This window comes from Squalius cephalus (assembly GCF_949319135.1).
Source record: "Squalius cephalus genome assembly, chromosome: 6".
Taxonomy (NCBI): domain Eukaryota; kingdom Metazoa; phylum Chordata; class Actinopteri; order Cypriniformes; family Leuciscidae; genus Squalius; species Squalius cephalus.
In genome coordinates, this window is record NC_137127.1 from 10,467,612 (window position 1) to 10,491,160 (window position 23,549).

Sequence of the window (23,549 nt, forward strand, 5' to 3'; positions counted from 1 at the left end):
GACAAAAAAACTGTTAAAATCGATTTAAAATCTAACTGTGGGCTAATTTATTACTAATCTGTAATCCATAATCTATAATCATAATTATGTAATACTAATACAATATTCTCCAAAAGATGGTTTAGACTTTATTTTGTATTTTTAATTAACCAATTTCCACGTGCATTTACTCTTTACCATTATGAATGAGAAGTAGCCTAGCCTATCAGTTAAATAATTGGGATAAAATGGTTCAAGACGTAATGAGAGTGTGTGGAGAGAGTAGCCTACATCTAATCCTCTTAACAGACTCCAGGTATTAGGTATTGTGCTGATCCACGCTGAAGAGCTGTCCTGCGGTGCGTCCTGCTTGACCTATAGCAGCTTCACAGCATCCGTGCCTTTCCCTGCAGTCCAGCTGTGAGACAGCAGCGCTCAACTCACCGCGCGAGCGTCGCTTTTACACCGGTAGGTTTCTTTAGCGTGTTCTCAACTATTATTATTTTTTACAGTAGAGTAAGTTTTTATTTAAATTGTTAGTATGGTTATTTTATCCATATTATTATTTTTATAGCCCAATGCTGATATAAAAATAGCCCTGCTGCCATCAAACTGTCTACATTTCAGTGTTCATGCTACTGTTTTTACAATCGTTTATTGTTTTTATGCTGCTTCTTGCAATGACTCTTATTAACGGTGCACAGAAACTACAATAGAAATGAGACGGATATTTGCCATGCTACTTTTGTTTAGACAGACATTTTAAAGAAATGCTTTTCTTAAAAATTAATTAACTTAGACGCAGTGTCAAGTTATTATTATTATTATTATTATTTTTAAGGGGCCATATTTATCCCTTGGAATTGTTTTACAGGGGCACTTGTTTGCATTTTTATGGCGTTTTTTCTAACCACTTAAACCATGCAGTTCTCCACTCATTTATGTGAAATAGATATACAGATACGAAATAGATAGATAGATAGATAGATAGATAGATAGATAGATAGATAGATAGATAGATAGATAGATAGATAGATAGATAGATAGATAGATAATGTATGAATGAATGAAATGTATAAAAGGTTAAATAACTGATGTAAGGGCAATTTACTACTTTCAGTGGCGTTTTTGTCAATCTTCAGAAATTTGATTTACATTTGAAGCAATTCACATGAGTGCCTTTGACAACGCAAAAGCTAGAATTGTTAAGATATTATTGATTTAATCCAATGCAATGTGTTGGTTAGATGAGATGTATTAGAAGAAACTGTAATAGCCACAGTAATCTGCTGATCCTACATTCAGTGTTGTCTGTACAACTGTTGCACTCAGTATTCCTCCTTTTATCCACTGTAAGGTCTGTGAGAGGAAACCTGCACCACAGAGAAAATGAGATGAAACAGTCTGAGAGAGATATACCCCTGCATACCCCTGCATCTTTTGGGGCGAAATTCTGGATGTTCTGGGTGTCATTGCCCTAAAAAACAACTCAGTGCCCTTTAGGAAACATACTAGAAAATGTTCCTGACTCGAAGAAAGAGACTTCAGCTCAGCCGGATTATATTTCTTCTGTCTGGGGTTTTCCTTTGTTCTTTATATCAACTCACTATCAGAGCCAGACTTCCGGACCCCTGGCCCGAGCCCCAGAGAGCAGGAGACCCTGAGGATGGCTCTGGACTTGCTCTGGATGCAGGACTGTTGGAGATGCCTGAGGTTGTGACTAATTTGACCAATGTTGAGCCAAAGAACACAGACCACACAGATGTGGCCCAGCCGTCAGAGACAGCAACAAATAGACCCGTCCAAACAACATCTACAACAGAGAAGCCTACAACAACCACAAACAGGACAATTGTCCACTGCATTTATGTGGATCCAAACCTTCCAAAACCCACCCCAGTTCCTACTCCAGAAACCGATACGACCACTCCGGTGCCCAACACCACAGCATCCAAACCTGGAGAAGCACCACACATGAAGGGCGAGTACCCGCAGGACATCTTCTCCGTTGAGGAGCGACGCAGAGGCTGGGTCTCGCTCCACATCTTTGGAATGATTTACATGTTTGTTTCTTTGGCCATTGTCTGCGATGAGTTTTTCGTCCCTACGTTGGGGGTTATCACAGACAAACTGGCGATCTCAGATGATGTGGCCGGGGCGACCTTTATGGCCGCCGGAGGCTCTGCTCCCGAACTTTTCACTTCCTTGATCGGTGTCTTCATTTCTCATAGCAATGTGGGCATTGGAACCATTGTTGGCTCGGCTGTCTTTAACATCCTATTTGTGATCGGAATGTGTGCGCTGTTTTCCCGGGAGATGCTTCACCTCACCTGGTGGCCTCTCTTTCGGGACGTGTCGTTCTACATCATCGATCTCATCATGCTCATCATCTTCTTCTTGGACAACACTATTATGTGGTGGGAGAGTATGATGCTGGTGAGCGGTTATGCTCTCTATGTTACTTTCATGAAGTACAATGTTGAGATAGAGCGCGCCTTTAAATATCAGCTCATGAAACACAAGAACATTGTCAAAGTCATCGCGGTGGAAGAACCCGAGAAGGTACGCTTCATTACTTTTGCCAATAATATATAGAATTAGAATTAGTCTTTGGGTGTGTTATTTGGGTCAATGGCACAGAACCCTGCTGAAAAATCAAGCGTAAACTATACAGTAATTTCATGTTGGTCCAGGCTAGGGCTGGTAAAGTGCTGGTCTAGCTGGTGGACTAGCATAGTCATGCTGTTCTCAAGCAAAACTGAGGTGGTGTAGCTGGTCCACTAGAGCTCCCACTACCCATGCTGGTCTCCAGGGGTACCCTTGGGGTTTCTAGGCCCCCTGGCTAACTTCTCAGCCAAATTTCTCTGTACGTAGGGCGGGTGGCTACTATTGTCCTAATCTCCCGCCCATTAATATATATATATATATATATATATATTACTGGAATAATAATAAAAGATTAAGTCAAACTACTACTAGAGTTTCTTTTCAATAATTTAATTCTTTTAATATAGCTTTTTCCGGCATTATGATATCAGGACATTTGTATAACTAATCAAAATTAATTTTAATTCAGAAATGACAAACATGCTCATAATAGAAGAGGTCATTGTATTTGTAAATTGGGTAACTCTTTATTTTACAGTACTGGTAATTACAGTGTACTTACCCAAGAAAGTACTGTAAAATAAGGTAACTATATGGGTTAAGGTTAGGTTTAGGAGTAGGTTCAGGTTTAGTCCCTAGTTATAACCCAGTTATTGTAATTGCTATAATAAGACATAGTATGCACATGCACAACTGGAACTGTAAAATAAAAGTGCTACCGTAAATTGCAATTTAAAAAAAAATCTCCTGCTGAAAAATGAAGCATTGCTGGTCACATTATTTACATTTATTAATTTAGGAGACACTTTTATCCAAAGTGTGTATTTAATACACATTTTTATCAGTACTGGGATTCAAACCCAAAACCTTGTGCATAAATAGCACCACGCTCTACCATTTTTGCTTCAAAAACATGCATTGCATGTTAGCAATTTGCATAGCATTTTAATCATATTTATCACAGAAACATTTATTTCTGTTTTGGACAGTGTTGATGAATTCTGCCGTGGTATATCTTCTAGTGATGAGGAACCACTATAATATCTGCTCATGGACGTGATAGCAGAGATATAATAGCATCCCACTCAGGTGAATGTGAGTCACTTATGTTTATTCATTGAATAGATACGCATGGGTTTGCGTTTTCCTTTGATAAACAGAAATGAAAAGGATCTCTTGTGTCTGCTGGGGCCAGACATTGTTAATGAGTTGTCTTGTAGCAGGCGAGGTATTTGGAGCAGGTGCATTTGGCTCGCAGTGACAGTCCCATCTGATTTAGTGACACTATCACATCAAATAAAAAAAATGGTGTGGTCATTTTCACAAGTTCCTTTCTTCATCCTGAACCTCCCTCAGCTTAGAAGCTGTGGTGAGAGGGAGGTTTAGAGAGATCAACACTTGATAATCTGTCATAACATCTCTGTGATCACACTCACCTGAGAAGGAGACTTTAAGCTGCAGTAACAAACAGTCTATGGGTTATTGTAAAAGTGTCTCATGCTGTAAAAAACGTGTGAATAAGTGGAGGGATATTATTATATGATCAATATTTTCTTATATCTGTTAAATAACACTATGGCTCTCTGATCCAAAGACGTTCACTTAATCCTATGGGTCTGCTGTGATGTACAAAGTGTGTAACATATAGAGTGTTTAAATCTGATAAGTGTGATTGAAGCTTATATAGTGTAAGACGGCTTACTAGACCCAGAGGACCTAGATCTCTGTCAAACTAAACCCACTGGATTGAATTTATCACAGATAAGTAACAATTACAGCAGTAACGATAAAATACAGAATTTCGTATATTTTATATATTTGGTTGCTCACTTATGTTGTTATTGTAAAAATAGTTTTCCAATAAATAAAGCTGACATAAAATACAATTTAAATATTAGATGAAAAACTTAAGAAAACATAACAAAAAAGGTAAAATTACAAATGTTGCCTTGGCAATTAACTGAAATAAAATAAGTTCCAGTTTGAAGCACTAAACAAACTAAAATTAAATGAAAACTGAAAATATTATTATTAATATTAATAAAAGTGTATGCTACATCCTCTTTGTTAAATATATAAATATAAAAAAATAAAATATAGTGACTGGTCTTCTTTTAGTCTTTGAGGGCACGTGAATGAAAACTTTATCAACAGTAGAATTAGAAGTGAAAGTCAAAGGTCAAATCAGTGCCTTGCATCCTCTGTAATGTTTCAAACTGTTTTTGCACACAGGAAAACGGGACTTCGGGTGAAGAGAACAAGCCGCCTGAACCAGAAGACTCGAATCGATTAAAGGTGATAAAAATGTGCAAATACACGTTAATGTATAAATAACCTATGTAAATATATCAATAGGTCTAGATTCAAAATCCTTTGTAAAAGGCAAAGGGTGTGATTTATCTGGCACTATTGTCACCTAATGGAACTACAAAAATACTGACCCAAACTCACCAGTAAACATAGCAGTGTTTTAATAGCCAACATATTTGAACTTTTCTGGGAAATCAGCCCTTTAAATGTTTTTTTTTATGTAGTTGTCAAGCTAAGATATGAGGAAGCATTTTAACATCCAAAAAAATGACACACATCAACTTTAAAAATAAAACACAACATGATAAGTCTTGAAAAATTGGATAAATTTGACATGTCCTGTCAAATGAATATGGGATTATTAAATTAAGTAATATACTTAATAACATACTGTTACTTAAATACCATATTTATATGATTTTTATTCTATCTGAAGTCCACTTGGCAAACAGAATTTGCAGGTTCAGATTTAAATTCTCTCGACATGATCATATTCCTCCTGTCTTGTGTAGCCGAAGCCCACTTTGCAGCGCGGGGGCAGTTCTGCCTCTCTGCACAACAGCACCATGAGGAACACCATCTTCCAGCTGATGATTCACACACTGGATCCTCTTGGAGAGGGTAAGAGCCCTTCAGTGTCTGAGCCCTCATAATGATAACTCATTAAGCAAACACTGCACGGAAGCATTACAAATTGCAATTCTGGAGGTTTAAAGCAACAGTCCACCCATAAATGAAAATTCACTCATTATTTACTCACCCTCATGTTGTTCCAAACCTGTATGACTTGACTTTCTTCTGCGGAACAAAGAAATGGTATGGACAAAGAAACACATTTCTCAAAATATTTTTTATCTTCTGTGTTTCTGTAAGATGATGACAGGATTTAGATTTTTGAGTGAACTATGCCTTTTAGAAATGTTTTTTCAACAAGGTTTTTTGAGTAAATGCTAACATTAAAAGATCAGGAAAGGTTTATGATAAGAATATATTGCTCTTATTACTTGAAGACTCAAATTATGCCATTTATACAAAGTGGTTGACTTGAGCACTACTGGTTTACTGGAGGAATTAATAGATGGAATTTTTGTTTGTTATGGTTACACCTTTTTATAGACTGTTTTGTATATCGAAACACAAATTGTACTAGCTCAAAATACCAATCATATGATATAAGCCTATATTCACTCAGGTATGTGCTGTAAGAAGTTCAGAAGTGTAGCAGTAGAGTCCCTTTGTCCTTCTCCTAGTACAAATGGATTAGCAAAGCGTGTTCCATATGATGACAGCACTAAATCCAGATTGATACTAAGAAGATAAATAGCTCTTTCTCAGTCTATGGAGTGGAGAGTGATTCATAGTAGTGAGACAAGGGATGGGCCCACCTTTTGTCAAGTCACATCAATGTGTGTGTCACCATTTAAACATACACTATATTATTTTCGCATTGCACATGGGTTCTCTAACAAGATGGTATTGTCTGCAAAATTTTAGCTTCCCAAAAAAATGCATACGTGTAAAGCAGAAGCCCTGGTGCTGAGGTCCTGGTGGGTGAGTGGTTTGATGGCTGGGGTTGGTCCCCTTGACCTTCAGCCTGTCCTCAGGAGGCTGCGGAACACCTGCGCTCTCAGGGTCCTCACAAAAACCTCCCAGTACTGTGCGGCTCCATCATTAAGCTGCTTTTGATTGAGCTCATAAAGGCTGGATGAGAAACAGCCTCCAGCAGCTCAATCCTGTTATTGTGATAGGGTCCCTGCTGTAGTCAATGAGATACATTTAAAGGTTCATTATCTACATTTGGGTTGATAAATAACTGACACGCTCTTAACATCTAGTTAAAAGCACTGTAATTGCACTGCTTTAATACTGCATGTCATTCATTTAAATCTCACAAACGAATGTCTGGGTCACATTTCACCCCAAAATGAACTTTTATTTCTTTAAGAAATAAAGCCTATTGGTGAGAATTAGATCGGGTTTTTTTTTTTTTTTTGGCTTTCTTTTTCATTTTCATGACAACGTAAAGAAAAAATCTCAAAACTCAAAATGCATACGCTGCATACTCTCAAAATAGCATAGAGTATACAGCAAATAACTGTAACAATATGTGTAGTAATCCAAGACGCGTGACGCAGAAACTTTAGATAATCAGTGTGTTTACACGGCAACGATGTACTAAAAACTGAAAAGTTTTTCCTTTGCATTTTCCGCGTACAGACATCAATGTTCTCAAAACGATCCCCGTTCACACGAATCGTTGAAACGACTAAAAACGCTGTATTATGCTTTCAGGCTAGTAGTTGGCGGTCACTTTGCTAAGAAACACTACGCACCAATAGATTTGAACACGTAATACACATGCGCATGACGTCACCGTTCTCACAAATGATAACTTTGAAACCGATTTTTAAAAGTTAGCATTTTCAGGCTCCAAAAACACCGTTGTCGTGTAAATGAACGGACAAAATGCATAAAAAGTTTTCAATTTTTTGTTGAAAATGGTGTCGTGTAAAGTAATACCCCCTCAGTTCTTTAATCGACAGGAGAACACAGGAGCAAACACATAATTCACACATAAAACAAAGACGATAACCGACAAAGGACAAAACCAAACAGGGAGCATAAATACACTGAGAACTAAATGAGACACAGGTGCAAATCATAAGAAATCATAGAAACAAACTAGGGAGTGATGAGTAACCAGGGAAACTGAAACTAAACAGCAGAGAAAAAGGAACAAAAGGAAACAACAGAATGTCAAAATAAGAGCCCACATAACGGAACATAAACCTGACAATAACAATCAACAATCTCTAAATATAAATATATCAAATAATATAAGCATAATATATATATATATATATATATATATATATATATATATATAAAGACTATGTTTTGTGAAATAATTTGTTACAAAAAATAATGTCATAATTCAAGAAATTAGGCTTGATGACCCAAACATTTCTTCATATTTTTCATGAAATTCACACTTATGCTTTTATACTTTGACCTGTCCAAATTTTTCTTTAAATAAATCCAATTATGAACTTTTAACATTTAACAATGCCGCTTGCTGGTATCCAAGTCCAAGTGCAGACATGAGTAGTTTTGAAGGGCATTTGAAGATGCATTTGTTTATTGTATATGAATCTACTTTTACTCATTAGAGTCAGTGTTTAATGGAGATGCAAAGGCTAGAAGCTCATTGGGATGTAAAGGTAAGGGGCTTAGTGTTTGTGATGTTATTCTTGTGATGTGATTGCTTTTGTGTTGTGGCCAGTGAGATGACGTGAGAAAAATGACGTTTTGTATTGTGTTTGTGAAATCAGGGCTTTTGTCATTTGTGGTACTGCCATTGTTGACCCTGACAGTGTCAGTCAAAGTCTACATTCAAGCTATATTCTTCCTTTCCTGGTTTGCAGTGAAATTTAAAGACAAGGCTCAGATTTTGAACGACATGGCCCGGGGGAAAGTAGAGAACAAAAAGAAGGAAAAATCTGGTGAAGGTGAGATTTTATAATCTTAGTCTGTTCTATTATGATTGTGCAGAGCTTTGTAGACAGGACGGTGCATTGTCCTACCTCACAGATGAGCTCTGTTGCATATTCAAAATGGTTATTAATGTTGCATTTCCACAAGCAGTAACGTACCAGCTGTGTGCTGGATGAAAGGTACAAAGAGAGGGCACGCTGCCAAGAGTTTGGCCCGTTTTGCCCTCCACACAGCATCCCGCATTCCATATTTCCACCTTTTGTTTCTACTTGAGAGCTGCTTTACACATTAGCTGACATAATGACCAAGCTCCATCTCATGAATTAAGCATGAGTGGCTTGGAATCACTGCAGATTATCTTGTGAAGCAACAGTGGTGTTTGAAATTGCCGCCAAATGAAATAGCAACATTACTCACTACTATTGAGGAAATCTTCACTCCACACCTGAGAGGAGCTTGTATTATTGCTGCCTTTAAGAAGTAAATGCAAACTTGATTGATATTTTACTATCCTGGTTTAAATAAGGTGAACATCAAACGGAGCAGCCCAAGGAAGACGCGGCTCCAGTAGCAAAGGAAGAAGACGCCAGTCAAAAGCCTGAGGCACAAAAGGTGGGCGAATTGCATCTCAAAAAAAGTTTGGAAGAAGAAACAGGAGCTCTGAGAAACTTGTGTGCTTTTAATGAGCTTATCAATTCTTTACCTTGTTGTAAAGCTGACAGGGACGATATGTCAAATATAGTATGTGATTCATATTTAAGGTATAATTCACCCAGAAATGAAAAGCCTTCGTCATTTACTCACCCTCGTATCATGACTTCCTTTCCTCCGTGGAACACAAAAGGAAAAGCTTTGAAGAATGTATTAGAATGCCATTACAATAAAGGAGAACTAGAGCTTTCAGGTTTAAAAACAGGACAGAAAAGCACCATCAATTTAATGGTGTTATTCTCCATGATGTGTTTAGAAGAGAAATATAAATGGCTACTTCATGACCTAATCATTATTTTTAGTCAGATTTTTTGATAAATCAGTTCCCAAAACTGGGCTAAATGATTCATTCACAATTCGGACCAATCTGGTTCTCGTCTTAAAGGAGAACTCCGGTCAATTTTAACATTGAGCTCATTTTATTGTACATTTGGAGTGCTGTCAATACAGAGAACAACGACAAAAATCGGTGTTGCCTACACCGAGTTATTCTATTTTTAAAATTTGCACCCTGTTGACTTCAATGGGGCAAGTACTAAACCTGCTTTTAGCCTCTTAACATCCTTGATGTGTCATTACAAGTGCACAGAAAATGTGAGTGATTCCTTCTGAGTGAACACGAGTGGATCTGACTGCAGTAGATGTAAAAGATATGTATAAAAATGATGTTATTTAAGCCAGCGCAAATACCTGTTTACATCCTGTTTTTCGGTTGAAGTCCAAAGTAGTCGATTGCCGAGTTCACGCGCATAGGTTTATCACGCGCGTGAACTCGGCAATCGACTACTTTGGACTTCAACCGAAAAACAGGATGTAAACAGGTATTTGCGCTGGCTTAAATAACATCATTTTTATACATATCTTTTACATCTACTGCAGTCAGATCCACTCGTGTTCACTCAGAAGGAATCACTCACATTTTCTGTGCACTTGTAATGACACATCAAGGATGTTAAGAGGCTAAAAGCAGGTTTAGTACTTGCCCCATTGAAGTCAACAGGGTGCAAATTTTAAAAATAGAATAACTCGGTGTAGGCAACACCGATTTTTGTCGTTGTTCTCTGTATTGACAGCACTCCAAATGTACAATAAAATGAGCTCAATGTTAAAATTGACCGGAGTTCTCCTTTAAGTTCAACTCTCAGACTTGACAGGGTTAGCAGCTCACTGGAGGTAAAGATTATCTTTGAATTAGATTAAATGGCTACTTTTATTATGCTTTTATTGTGCTTTTGCATACTCTTTGAAGCTTGAATGCTCTGGTGGTCCCTATTTATTATAATTGCATGGAAAAGAGCGAGCCGTCTCTGTTCCACAGAAGAAAGAGGGTCCTACTGGTTTGGATAAATGGAGTGCAAGTAAATGATGATAAAACACATTTTTGGGTGAACAGTTACTTTGTTCTCCTAATTCTTTATTTTCTGTGTGGGTATTGTGTTTTTTGCCTGTCTCTTTCTCGCTCTGTGTTAAGGAAGGAGACGCTGCAGCAGGAGGAGGCTCAGAGAAGCCAGAAGGTTCAGGTGATTCAGAGGATGATGAGGAAGATGACAGTGATGAAGAGAGCGATGAAGACAGTGATGATGACGATGATGATGATGATGATGATGAAGATGAGGCTGAGGAAGAAGGAGAAGAACCTCTGTCCTTAGAGTGGCCAGACACCAGACGCAAACAGGCCACATATTTGTTTCTGCTGCCCATTGTCTTTCCACTGTGGCTGACAGTTCCAGATGTCAGAAACCCTGTGAGAACCAAAAGAAAACATCCCATGTTTTTCTTGTGTATTTGTTTCACTTGTTCACATGTGATAGAACTGACATGTATATTCTTGTATACTATGCTTCACAGGCATCCAAGAGGTTCTTTGTCATTACCTTCCTTGGCTCAATAGTATGGATTGCTATATTTTCCTATCTTATGGTATGGTGGGCACATCAGGTCAGTGTAGAAACCAATATTTGTTGCTAAAATGTATTTGGACACTTAAGCTACAGTTAAATGCCGCTGAATTCAGTAGCACCTCACTGCAGTACACAAGATCCAGGGGGCGGAGTTGGATCCAGATCTAAGGGGTGGAGATGGGTAGGTTTAGGTATATGCAAAATCCAGATCCAACTCCTCCCCCTGGATTTCATGTTCTGCAGTGAGGACCATCTCGCTGAATTAGCAAATATAACATAAAAAAAGTCCGCATTTATCAAGATTTTCTCTCCTAGGTGGGTGAGACAATTGGCATATCTGAGGAGATCATGGGTCTTACCATTCTGGCTGCAGGAACATCAATTCCTGATCTAATCACCAGTGTGATTGTGGCTCGAAAAGGCTTGGGAGACATGGCTGTCTCCAGCTCTGTAGGCAGCAACATATTTGACATCACCATGGGGTAAGATGACTGAAACATGAAATATTCAGTGAATCAGGTGTTTGATAGTTTAGTCTAGTTCACTCAGATGTATGCCATTGCATATGTTTTGCACGAGAGCCCACTACTGACGGAACCCTTGAAATGTGTTTAAATGAAACACCCTAAGCCCATGATCACTTGGAATCTGCCATGGAAATGGTTTATTATTTACAGTTTTTTCCCCTTATGAATTTGTTTTATGCACTCTTCAATAGGCCTGTACGGGCTGTTAAATAAACAATATTTAAAATTTAGCACGATCTGCTGTGACGTCACAATCATGGTGCATTGTGGTCTATGGATCTGCCTGAAATGTACATGTTGAGTAGACTCACTCCCTCTGTCAAAATCGAGGGGTCGAGGGTTTGTCCAAATAAACTGCTTAGGGAAGTTTGCGAGTGTATGTCTAAAAGTAGAGCAGCCCTAATACCCACACTTTTGCGGTCTTGGCCACTTTAAAATGCGTGGAAGTAAGTGCGCAAGACTGCCCCGGGTTGGAAAAATGGCAAAGAGGTAGGGTGCTTCTCAAATGGAAGGCTGCATCCTAGAAAGACTGCATATCTCAGATGCCACGTCATCAAGTGTCGTCAAAAGCTGTCTCCGTTTTAAGGATCCTTGGAAGGCAGCCTTCATTTTGCAACCTTCATTCAGCTAATTTTGAAGGAAGTGCAAAGACCACAAGTGTGGCATTGGGACAGGCCCTGTGTTTTGCTGAGTGAGTCTTTGAATCATTCACTCAAGTGATTTGTTTAACAGGAACCGATTTATTTAGGAACAAAACAAGTAACTGTCTTTAAATGAAACTCTGATTCATTAATTCATCAACATACAGCTGAGACGTGCAATTGTTTCTGCAATGACTTTGAACTAAAATGGCCCAGCACAATAGACAAAAAGGTATCTGGCAATATTGTGTCTAAAATGTAAATTAACCTGTTTTTGAACTGTTGCAATCGCAATGTTGCAATCGAATACATACCGAATAAATCATTCTTGTGTTTTATTGCTTAAATATATATCACCTCTCACTGTTACAGGCTGCCGGTGCCCTGGCTGATGTACTCGCTCTACAATTCCTTTGCCCCAGTGACTGTGAGTAGTAATGGGCTATTCTGTGCCATTGTGCTGCTCTTCCTCATGCTCCTCTTCGTCATTATCTCCATCGCTGCCTGTAAGTGGAGGATGAATAAAGTGTTGGGATTCACCATGTTCGTCCTGTACTTTGTTTTCCTGGTGCTCAGTGTCATGCTAGAGGATCGAATCATTATATGTCCCGTGTCCATCTGAGCACACCTGTGGTTTTCACACACCTTTATGTTCACTCGCGTCCACGAGGATACAATCCTGTCATTCGAAACGTTCGGAACTATAACTTTGCATATAGTATACATCACATTTAAAGCATCCCTGGACACACTGTGTTGACTTATTCTGTATTACACAAGATCTTTTGTAAAGGGATGCAATAACTGTTAACACAAATTCATGCAGTAATGTCAAAAGTCACAGGTCCTGCCCCAAATGGTCACCATCTGTGGCATCCACACTTTAGTGATGTAATGCCATATGGATTGTTGGCTTGTAGACTGCATGTGGGCCCACCAGTCTGGGCTTTGCAAAAGGGCACATGAAGGCCACATACAGAGGCACACTTGAGCACCCTTTTGAACTGTAAAATGACAAATAAGACACCCTACTGCCCTGTGGACTTGACAAACACACCATGATTATGATTGCGTAATCAAAGGCCACAGAAGTGTTCCAATCGAGACAGGGCCACAGAGTAGCCAACTAAATAGTCTATGGGAAATCACATTTTTTCTTATATTACATCAGTGCAAGTTGCTTTCAGTTAAAACCGCAACATGCATTTTAGTCTGGGACTAGGCTTAAGCCTTATCTGTGAAACTGGGAGTGAGTTTATTGACATAGAACTCATGATTAATTTGATATTTTCATCCTTACTATACAAGATGTTGTTAGTCGAGCGTATTTGCATTAGTGAATAAATAGATAGATCTGTATGAATGACTTGTGGTAGAATTTTTGTTAAAGGAGAACTCCAGTCAATTTTAACATTGAGCTCATTTTTTTGTACATTTGGAGTGCTGTCAATACAGAGAACAACGACAAAAATCGGTGTTGCCTACACCGAGTTATTCTATTTTTAAAATTTGCACCCTGTTGACTTCAATGGGGCAAGTACTAAACCTGCTTTTAGCCTCTTAACATCCTTGATGTGTCATTACAAGTGCACAGAAAATGTGAGTGATTCCTTCAGAGTGAACACGAGTGAATCTGACTGCAGTAGATGTGAAAGATATGTATAAAAATGATGTTATTTAAGCCAGCGCAAATACCTGTGTTTACATCCTGTTTTTCGGTTGAAGTCCAAAGTAGTCGATTGCCGAGTTCACGCGCGTGATCATAGGTACTAAACCTATGCGTGTGAACTCGGCAATCGACTACTTTGGACTTGTAGTCCAAAAAAAAAAAGAGCTCAATGTTAAAATTGACCGGAGTTCTCCTTTTGTTAAAGGGATAGTTCACCCAAAAATAAAAATTCTGACATTAATCACACTCATATCGTTCCAAACCCGCAAGAATTTAGTTTATCTTTGGAACACAAATGAAGATCTTTTTGATTAAATCTGAGCGATTTCTGTCTCTCCATTGACAGCTACGCAACTACCACTTTGATGCTTAAAAGGTAAGAAAATTTTGGACTAAACCGCTTAATTCATATGGATTAGTTTTACTATCTCTATGAATTTTTGAAGCATCAAAGTTTCATTTGCGTAGCTGTCAGTGGAGAGACAGAAAGCTCTCAGATTTCATCAAAAAGATCTTCAATTTTGTCCTGAAGATGAACGGTAGTCTTGCGGGTTTGGAACGACATGAGTGTGCAATTAATGAAAGGATTCTCATTTTTGGGTGAACTAACCTTAAGGGTGCCAGAAAGAAAACCTCTGAGTTCTAATCCGCCCGTTTATTTCATTTTTTTTTTTCTAATTAAAAACAAAGATGTTCATCAGTGATTGTATATCAAGAGCAGGGACATGTTTGTGTGCAAGTTTTGTGATTTCACCCAAAAATATCAATTCTGTCATTAATCACTCACCCTCACGTCGTTCCAAACCCGTAAGACCTTCGTTCATCTTAGGAACACAAATATTTTTGATGAAATCTGAGAATTTTATATTGTGATTGTATTATTTGATGTGTGTTTTCAGCTAGCTATGGGTGAGTTCTTTTGAAAGTGTCTGCAGAATTCACCGCATTGGGAGAAATTGTGAGCTTATTGTAAATGATGTAATTTAATCATTTTGCAATGGAATTATTTTTGTAACATGGAAAATTGTCATTAGCGAGCATTTTAAATGCAGATGTTGTGCTGTATGTAAAATATGATTTTTTCCATCATAAAAGTAGAATATCAAGCATATAACAAGACTTCTTTACAAATTCTAATGTAATCAGTATGACTGATATAAACGGTTGTGAATTTCCATACAAATGTCACACTGCTGTTTGAACAGTACTGAATAGAGGCAATGATTGTTCTTTTTGAATGTCGCACATTGTGTGGATTTCTCTCTTGGGAGTTGCTCATTGTAAATATTCACTTGTTGGGTCAGTACAAAATTAAATGGGGTTTCAAATGCGACTTTCCGTCCCTCTCTTTCATTGAACAAACCAGTGGCAGCAACAGAAACATACTGGAGTCGATTTAAGTGTGTTTATTTACAGTTCTAAACAATTTGATAGACCTGGCTCAGATCTGACAAAATGATATATACAAATATAAATAGAAGTAACAAAAGGAGTGATATGTAAAGCACACTGCCCTAACATAAACTTATTTGTTAAAAAAACACAAACAAAACATATCACCTTACACATGAACTGCTTTAAATTACTGTAGCTTGTCAGTTTGTTTCACTACCATGCCATATGGATGTAAAAAGCAGGTGATAGAAAAACTGCTCAAATATTAGCAGCAGTGTAAATTGTAAATTGTTGTAGTTTTACACAGCATTAGGTCAATAAACAAAGTTATTAGGGCAGTATTATCTGTTTGTTTGTTTGTTCACTTGGGGCATTAACATCAATGTGTCATTGTGTATAATTACACGTATAATCATTTTTTCCATAATCCACGGAGCATTTCAACTTAAGAAATCTTCTAACCAACCACACAACTCAAAGTGCATCTTCAATTAACATTATGATAAAAAATGAACAGTATTTAAATATAACAGTTCCAGTTACCACATTTTTAATTTGAAAAGAGTTAACTTGAGTAAAAATAAGTGCTTGTACGCTTCAGGTACTTTGTTTATGGATCTTGACAACGGGGACCCATGTTTATGCATCCTTGCACAATATAAGAAAAAAATGTTTAAAACAAACAAAAATGTACCTTCATGGCAAACACTTTGGATTATGTAAATGTGTGTAAAATGCTGACTTCATATTTATATTAACAGTCCATTTTTTTCTTTTATACTAGCCATATAACTCTTTATACCCTGTTGGAAATTTGTCTCCGTACTGTTCTTTGCCCCAAGGTAAGGCATCAAACGTATTTCTCACCATGTAAACTGTGAGTCATGAGTCTATATTTGGTCCAGTTCTAGTACCTCAAGACAACAGTGTCACTGACGGTCACCATACGACTGGTCTCCAGGACCAGGACGACAAACAGCACACGCTCAAAAGAGGAACCTATACACTACGAACAGTCTTTACAAATGGAGACACGTCAATTAACAAATTCCAGTCTTAAAATATAACTGTATAATACAAATATTCAAAATAATAATAGACTATGTACACAAAAGTCTCTTTGTTTGTGAAATATACAAGTGGCGCTAGACGGCCAAAAGAGGACTGTGTGTGTTTGTTGGGGTCGCTCATTGTGCTTCTACGCGTCCTAAACGTGATCAGTTTGATTGTTCTACAGCTACTGGTCCCGAATCCACTCCATGATTCACTCGACGTGAACGAATGGAGCGATGGAATGACCTGAGCACAATGATATTGCTCCTAATCTATAATGAACTCAATTTTACCTGAGCGGTGCTAGACGATTCGAATATGACCCAAAGCTTCCAAAGGGGGTCGAGGGTCAAGACATCAGGCAGAGCAAAAGTGAAGGGGGAATATATGGTAATGAACATTATCATAGACATAATAAGGTGGCATATTCACAGGAAGTGTATGAAGGAGAACAGTCACGTAGACAGACAGGGACGGTTTCGAAGGAGTCCTCATGGGAGCCAGAGGTAGCTTTGGTAATGATGAATGTTCAGGATCACATGAATGAAAGTGTTGCTTCTTTGGATGGGCCTTGGACATCTAGGATGCCTTCCTGTGTGACGGATGTGAAGGAGGGACGAACGAGAGGCGAATCACAGATTGGGCAGCCCAAAGGTTCTCCTGCACTCCATGACTCCAGCGCTGGGTGGCCGGTCACAATTGTGGGTCATTTTGACCTGGCTGGGTGTCAAACGGTCATATGCCATTTTGTATTCACGGTCGAATGCATCTGTGAGAATAAATGAAGATGTTAGTAATGATGTTAGTGCTCACTTTGAGCGAATTCATTGATGTACTCAGGTCAGCAATATTTCTTTTTTAGGGTTTTCAAAAAAGAAGTGTCTTATGCTTAACAATGCTGCATTTATTTGATAAAAAACAGTCAAAACTGTAATATTATTACCATTTCAAATAACTGTTTTCTATTTATTAATATATTTTAAAAATGCAATTTATTCCTGTGATGCAAAGCTGAATGTTCAGCTTCATTACTCCAGTCTTTAGTGTCACATGATCCTTCAGAAATCATTCTAAAATGCTGATTTGGTGGACAAGAAACATTTATTATTATCAGTCTTGAAAACAGTTGTGCTGCTTAATATTTTGGTAGAAATCATGATACATTTTTCAGGATGACTAAAATGGCTGCTCACTGCTCCGGGTGTGTTTCACGGTTTGCAGTGTATGTGTGTGTTCACTACTCCTAATGTGTGTGAGCTAACTTGGATGGGTTACCATACTTGGCCTTCACATGTCACTTAAAGAACAGTAGTATAATACATGACCAACACAGTCAACTCACCGATACTTATGCTACTCTTGCCCAAAGCCACTAAAGACAGGAACAGGATGTCTCTATATAAGCTCCTGCATATGAAAAAATAAAGAGAAATTAGTCATTAAAACTAGCTTGTCAAAATTGTCTTTCTTTGCTCATGCACATTTATTCTCCTACCGTTGTCTTTCGAAGCCCAGTCTGGTGCCCAGTATCTGCAGTATCTGACTCATGGGCTGATAGACATCGTTCCTCTGGATGCTCTTCACGACCCCCTGCAGCAGCTCTAAGCTCACAGCCTGCTCCTCCTCCCACAGGGCGGCAGATACCGCAGGATTTGCACCTATTAAAAAACATGAACACATGAACATGATGTTCATGCAAAACTACTGCTACAGCTGCTAAAGTGTTTAGAGGAGGGTTTTAGTACATTTAATGCTTTTCCTATGCAGTTGCTGGGTGCTTACTGGCCTAAGGAAGTGTTGTTATTGTTAACTAAAACTATTAAAAATCATTTTCAGTAATTCAAATAAAGGCCAAATAAATTCAAATAAAAATGATTAGATGAAATATAAAATATAATGAGCCTCAACCATTTACATGAATACATTTTGGGGGCCTGAAAATGGCAACTTTTTGAAACGTTTTTGAAAACCGTGTAAACTACAAAAACACAAATTTGTGAGGACGATGACGTCATGCACATGTGTATTATGTGTTCAGTCAATAGGCGAGTAGTTTTTCTTTACAAAGTGACATCGCCAACAACTGGCCCAGAACAGGGATCGATGCAAATGTACCCGTAAAAAAAAAAAAAAAAAAAAAGCCTCATTGTTTGGGGTCAACAACATAACTCATGTCCGTAGCATAAACAGGATTATTCGTTGCAAATATTTGTCCAAGAACCACTTTTGTGCACATTTAGTCATAAAGCTCACTTTTCACTGTGCAAATGAGTTTGTAGGACATATTCTTACAGTATGATTTCCAGAGCAAGTAGCAGGACTGAATGGGGTCCTGATGCAGTCTGGGGTTGTCCCACAGGATCTGGACCAAGACATTTTTACTGTCTTCTGATGCAAAACTTTGCAGAGACTGCAAGAAAACATGTACATAACCTTAATGCAAGCTGTTATGGAGAAATACAGTGGCATCACCAACAGTTTCTAGCATTTACAACTATTCATTCATTAAAAAACAAATGGGAAATGGAAAATCATGTAAGAATTCTTGAGACTGTAATAGAAATTTTTGATTTTCATTGATTGCAGTATGAATCTCCATTTGCAGTAAGACTTTGAAATAATATTATAGCTGACTTGTGTTTCTGAACTAATGTGAACACTGTGAGACAAAGGGGGAGACAGCTGAAAAGGGAACCTCTGACCCCTTGGGATCAGAGGTGGTCCCATTTGGGACTTCTGAGTTTGTAGGAATAAACTCAGAAGAATTAGATCACTAGAAAACCTGTCCTTCTATAGATAAGAGCCGGCCTGTAAGAGACCTTGGAAAAGATATAAAAGCTCTGTTTCTTCCTCCCTCGTTGTCGCACTTGTTCCACAGACTGTACTCTTGACTTCTGTGTGGCAACTGGGCCTTCTTGCAAGAATAAAATACTTTTTAATGATCATTTGAATTTCAGAGTGTCTCTTACGCAGTTGATGATTGTTTAATGAATTTTTGCCACAACAAGACCCACCTGAGCATCTTTGCTGTAGTGTTTGGAGCTCAGATAGAGTCCGGGCAGGCTGCTGGGCAGGTCCAGCCTACGGAAACACCACACCAGATTCCAGAACACAATGGGGTGGTGATCCACAATGGCTGCAGATGAGATGGCCTGATCTCCCTCGTTTTCCAGCAAGCTCTCCAGTTCTTTCCAAAGCACCAGAGGACTCAGGTAGGGCACGGTGACTGGCTCCTACAGCACAGAAAGACTAAAATAACTACCAGCCTAATGAACTGAACCAACTTTTGAGTCACAAACATATAATTATATAATATTACATAATATCATATTTTCTTGGGCGCTGGGCGATTTATAACAGTCCTTTACGGCTGTTGCTTGTCAGACTGTACGAACATGATCCCCGCTGTAAGCCATTATTATAAGCACCAAGCCTTTTTTACCTTTTTTTAAAAAGCGAAATGGAAACTACCAGTGTGTGGGAAATAACCTTAGACTCATGTACCGCTCTTATTCTGCACTAAATAAAATGTGTGCGCTTTGTTCATGTTTTGGGTCTGTGCACGTTGCGTTCATTTGTACATGGATCCAAAACAAATGGGCAGTTTTGCCTGCTTGATGTTAATTACATTATATAAGTCGCTCTAGAATATAAGTTGCAGCACGTTTCAGATGAATCAAGACTTATATTCTGGAAAACACGGTACATTGTATTATATATCACTATTAATACCATATAATAAAGTGATGATTACAAAATATGATTCCAAAACACTGAAATTATAGACTGAGAAATGTATTCTTACAGGGTCTTTTTTGCCATTGCTGGATAGATTGCCAGTGACATCATTAACTTGTGGAAGTTCATCTTCGGTGTCTGTCTGGCAAGTATGTGCGTCTTGAGAGGGGGATCTGAGTAGAAACCAAAGAAAACTGTTTGAAATGGTGAATATCTCTACAGAGATGTCTACTGATTTGGTTGGAGACCAAATTACCTTTGCTGGTCACCCAGGTTTCTGATTTCCACATTGAGCAGGGGCAGAAATGGAGAGCCGCAAAAGGGGCACGTGCTATTGAGGTTGGAGTCGTCAGCTGTCCAACCAGCCATGATCTCTTCATCATACACCAAACTCTCACAGGTGTTACAGCGTGAACAACTGGACATGCGTACCTAGAAAGCCAATCAAAGTTAGCCTCAGGAATACTTAAAACATATGTGTCATTCAAAGTAAAGTCAAACTCACTTCAATGGCGTAATTCTGCGTGGACTGAGTGAAGCTGGAATCAGAACACACGTCTGAGGTCTGCAGAGCTTTCGTTATTGTCAGCGATGGACCTAAAGGACGAAAGACAAATAAAAGTCACTCTCTGCGGCAAAAGGCGCTTTGAAGAGCTGATGTTTTTCATCAGAGAACAATCTTCTCCAAAAACAAGTCTCATTTCAAGGTGATTGCCTGCAGGGATTATGAATGCTAATTCTGATGGCGCTGAAGGCTCTACAGAAGTCTTGGATAAGAGTGTGTATGCGGATGCGAGTGATTGGGGAGCACTCCAGCACAACCCCCGTCAGCCTGATTAAAGAGCCCCTCTCAGACCCCATTACTGCAGAGCCAGACACACTCACAGCCCTGTCTACTGGCCTACTTCTGCAGCTGCTGGAGCAGAAACAATGAACAACACACAGCACTCCATTTCAAAAACATGCTTAATCACCTAGCCAAAGCATCATGCATAATGGCCCAGAAAACTACAAATAAGCTCATCTTTACAATTGAATTATTCACATTTAGAATGACCCCTCCTTTACATGCATTTAAACATATCGCCTTCACTTGATTTGCTTCCTAAATTGTACAACACTGCAACCTTGACAAAGGACCGAAATATACCGAGTATTACTCATCATGATAGGTATGCCTGATAGGTAATTTTAGCACAGCGTCTATTTTTAGTATGTTTTCTTCAGGGGAAACCTAAAAGATCTGCCCGAAAAGAGGAAAAGCATTTCAAATGAACATTAGCTACTTATCAATATTAAATGTGCTGTAAGTAATTCCAGCCATTTTGCTAAGATCCACCATTTTGCTTACTTCATCCACGTCCTCAATTCACCCAATGTTGGAAAACCCAAACAAAAAATTCAGAGGTAGAAAGAGATCCTGATTAGCAACACAAAATTGTTGGTCACTCGTTTTGCTGATTACCGAGCCCGTACATCCCATTTATATTGTGTGAGATAAATATTAAGTGTGTTTTTTTACCAAATTAAATAATCTGCTTTTATATTGTAAAGAAAATTATTTTAATGCAATGTATTATTCTAATGCAATGGTCGTCAAGAGAAACTCCCTAGAAATATACAACACAAATACATTTTTTTTTTTTCTCATAAAACCATATGCATATAAAAAAAAATGTAATACCTTAAAAAACTAGGACAGTCAATAGGATAAAATAACTGTGATTATTGTCATAATCTCCGACCAGTCTTTAAACACTCACCAGTGAGGGAGGATTGGCGGAAGAGTCGAGGTGCTGCGGATGGGCTTTCTAGGCAGTGGCTGCTCCTGTAAGGGCTTCTTTTAGGCCGCGTGACGGGCTGGGCGGCATCCCGCTGGGGGGAAGAGAGCCCCTCGGGGTCTACACAGGAATCACTCTCCATCAGAGAGGAGCAATCAGGGTCACCTGACCCCAGTGAAGACACACTGACCCGGTCAGAGTTTAAATCCTGGTCAGGGTGAGAAAAATGAGTAATGAGTAAATAGAGTAAAAAAACAAAACAAAGGAAATCTCTTATGCTCATCAAGGTTGCATTTATTTGATTGAAAATAGAGTAAAAACAGTAATATTGTGAAATATTATTACAATTTACTACAAAACGATTAACTGTTTTCAAGTTTAATATAGTTTAAAATTGTATTATAACTTAGTATTATAACTGCTGCTTAATATTATCATTGTAAAAAATATATTTCCAGCATTTATTCAAAATAGAAATCTTTTGTAACAATTGAATTATTTACTGTCACTTTTAATCTATCTAATGCATCCTTGATGAATAAAAGTATTTCTTTCCGGGAAAAAAAGACGAGGCCTTCATTTCCAGAACTTCATAAATGGTTAATGTCATGAATACCTGTGCAATGGACGTCTGGGAGGAAAGCCGTGAATACAGTCGGCTGGCTTTCTCAGCGACGCCCTTCCCAGCAGAGAGGAAGCTGCTCTTGAACACGTCCAGGGTCGGGGTGAGCAGAGAGTCCATGGAGAAAGAGGAAGAGGAGGGAGTAGGTGAGGAAGGGGAGGCCAGGGAGGTGGGCCGCTGCTCCCTGACCCTGCGCACTCGTCCCTGAGGAAGGGAAGGCGAGGAGAAGAGTCGTGTTCGTGGCTGAGGTTGGAGCTGGGAGGAGCAGGGAGAGCTGTGTGGGGACGGGGTCTGGTGCCCCTTGAGGTCCACACTGAGAGACCGCTGGCTTAACGGGCTACTCATGTTGTTCATGTAGTGATGAATCTCTTCAGCCAGGTGTCGGCTGGCGGTGGGGGTGTCCGCATTATCACTGTGGACGTGAGTCTCAGCCACCAAGAGGGACAGAGGATCAAACCCTGCTTCAATACCCGTCCTCTTAACCACTCGACCAAGAGCAGCGCTGCAGCTCACGCTCCTCTCCACGCCGATGTGCTCCCTCTCCATGGCAACTCTCTTTTCCATGGCAACCATGCAGCTAGCAGTCCTCTCCACGGCAACTTTAGGTAGGCTCACTACGCCCCCCACTGCCTCCGTTTCTATCAGTGCTTCAACAGATTCAGTACAGAGTCCTTCTACCATCTTATTCGGGGTTAGATCCAGTGTGCTGGGCCTTACGGGCTTTTCTCCGAAAATATCCAGGGAGTTTGGCCTTTTTGTCTTTGGGAGGGCTTCAGAAAGGAAATGACTGGTTTCACCATTGGTTGCAGATGGATGGGTTCTAACCAGAAGGGATGAATCCTCTATCTTTGAGAGTACAGTCTGAGACACTGAACATTGAAATGAGAGGAAAAAAACAGCCACTTGTTAAAAAGAAGCAAATAAACAAGTAGTTTAATAACGTGCAGTGCCACACATTACCACTAGGTGGAAGCAAAGAGGCGCAACTCAAATTAACTGCCTTCTTACTGAATGATGCACAGCATAGGCGCAGATCCCAAAACACGAAACATTCTCCATTAATTTTATCCAATCAAAATCAGATCGAGATTCAGGAACTTCTCTGATTGGTGGATCTCAC

General features: G+C 39.0%; 2 protein-coding genes across 6 annotated transcripts in view; one reads left to right on the forward strand and one right to left on the reverse strand.

Annotated features, from left to right (window-relative positions):
* The first annotated feature begins 367 nt into the window (after positions 1 to 367).
* slc24a1 (solute carrier family 24 member 1) lies at positions 368 to 15,171 on the forward strand. 4 transcript variants are annotated; one of them, XM_079873747.1, is made up of 11 exons: positions 368 to 447; positions 1,337 to 2,541; positions 4,819 to 4,881; positions 5,409 to 5,517; positions 8,067 to 8,117; positions 8,322 to 8,405; positions 8,918 to 9,003; positions 10,574 to 10,846; positions 10,951 to 11,040; positions 11,319 to 11,485; positions 12,544 to 15,167. In XM_079873747.1, exons 2-11 carry the CDS (start codon positions 1,498 to 1,500, stop codon positions 12,791 to 12,793), a joined length of 2,217 nt encoding a protein of 738 aa, XP_079729873.1. In that variant the 5' UTR covers positions 368 to 447; positions 1,337 to 1,497; the 3' UTR covers positions 12,794 to 15,167. The 4 variants fall into 4 exon arrangements, 3 of the variants coding, with proteins under 3 accessions (XP_079729873.1, XP_079729874.1, XP_079729875.1); XM_079873748.1 differs by lacking the exon at positions 8,067 to 8,117; XM_079873749.1 differs by lacking the exons at positions 8,067 to 8,117; positions 8,322 to 8,405.
* A 56-nt stretch (positions 15,172 to 15,227) lies between these two features.
* dennd4a (DENN/MADD domain containing 4A) overlaps positions 15,228 to 23,549 on the reverse strand; it is a 32,599-nt gene continuing 24,277 nt past the window's right edge. For both annotated transcript variants that reach the window (XM_079873743.1, XM_079873744.1), the window contains 10 exons: positions 22,424 to 23,298; positions 21,790 to 22,015; positions 20,532 to 20,623; positions 20,283 to 20,458; positions 20,094 to 20,199; positions 19,303 to 19,521; positions 18,581 to 18,698; positions 17,784 to 17,946; positions 17,631 to 17,695; positions 15,228 to 17,057 (listed from right to left, as the gene is read on the reverse strand). In XM_079873743.1, coding sequence (XP_079729869.1) covers positions 16,921 to 17,057; positions 17,631 to 17,695; positions 17,784 to 17,946; positions 18,581 to 18,698; positions 19,303 to 19,521; positions 20,094 to 20,199; positions 20,283 to 20,458; positions 20,532 to 20,623; positions 21,790 to 22,015; positions 22,424 to 23,298 — 2,177 coding nt within the window. In that variant the 3' untranslated portion in view covers positions 15,228 to 16,920. The remainder of the gene's footprint in view (positions 17,058 to 17,630; positions 17,696 to 17,783; positions 17,947 to 18,580; positions 18,699 to 19,302; positions 19,522 to 20,093; positions 20,200 to 20,282; positions 20,459 to 20,531; positions 20,624 to 21,789; positions 22,016 to 22,423; positions 23,299 to 23,549) is intronic.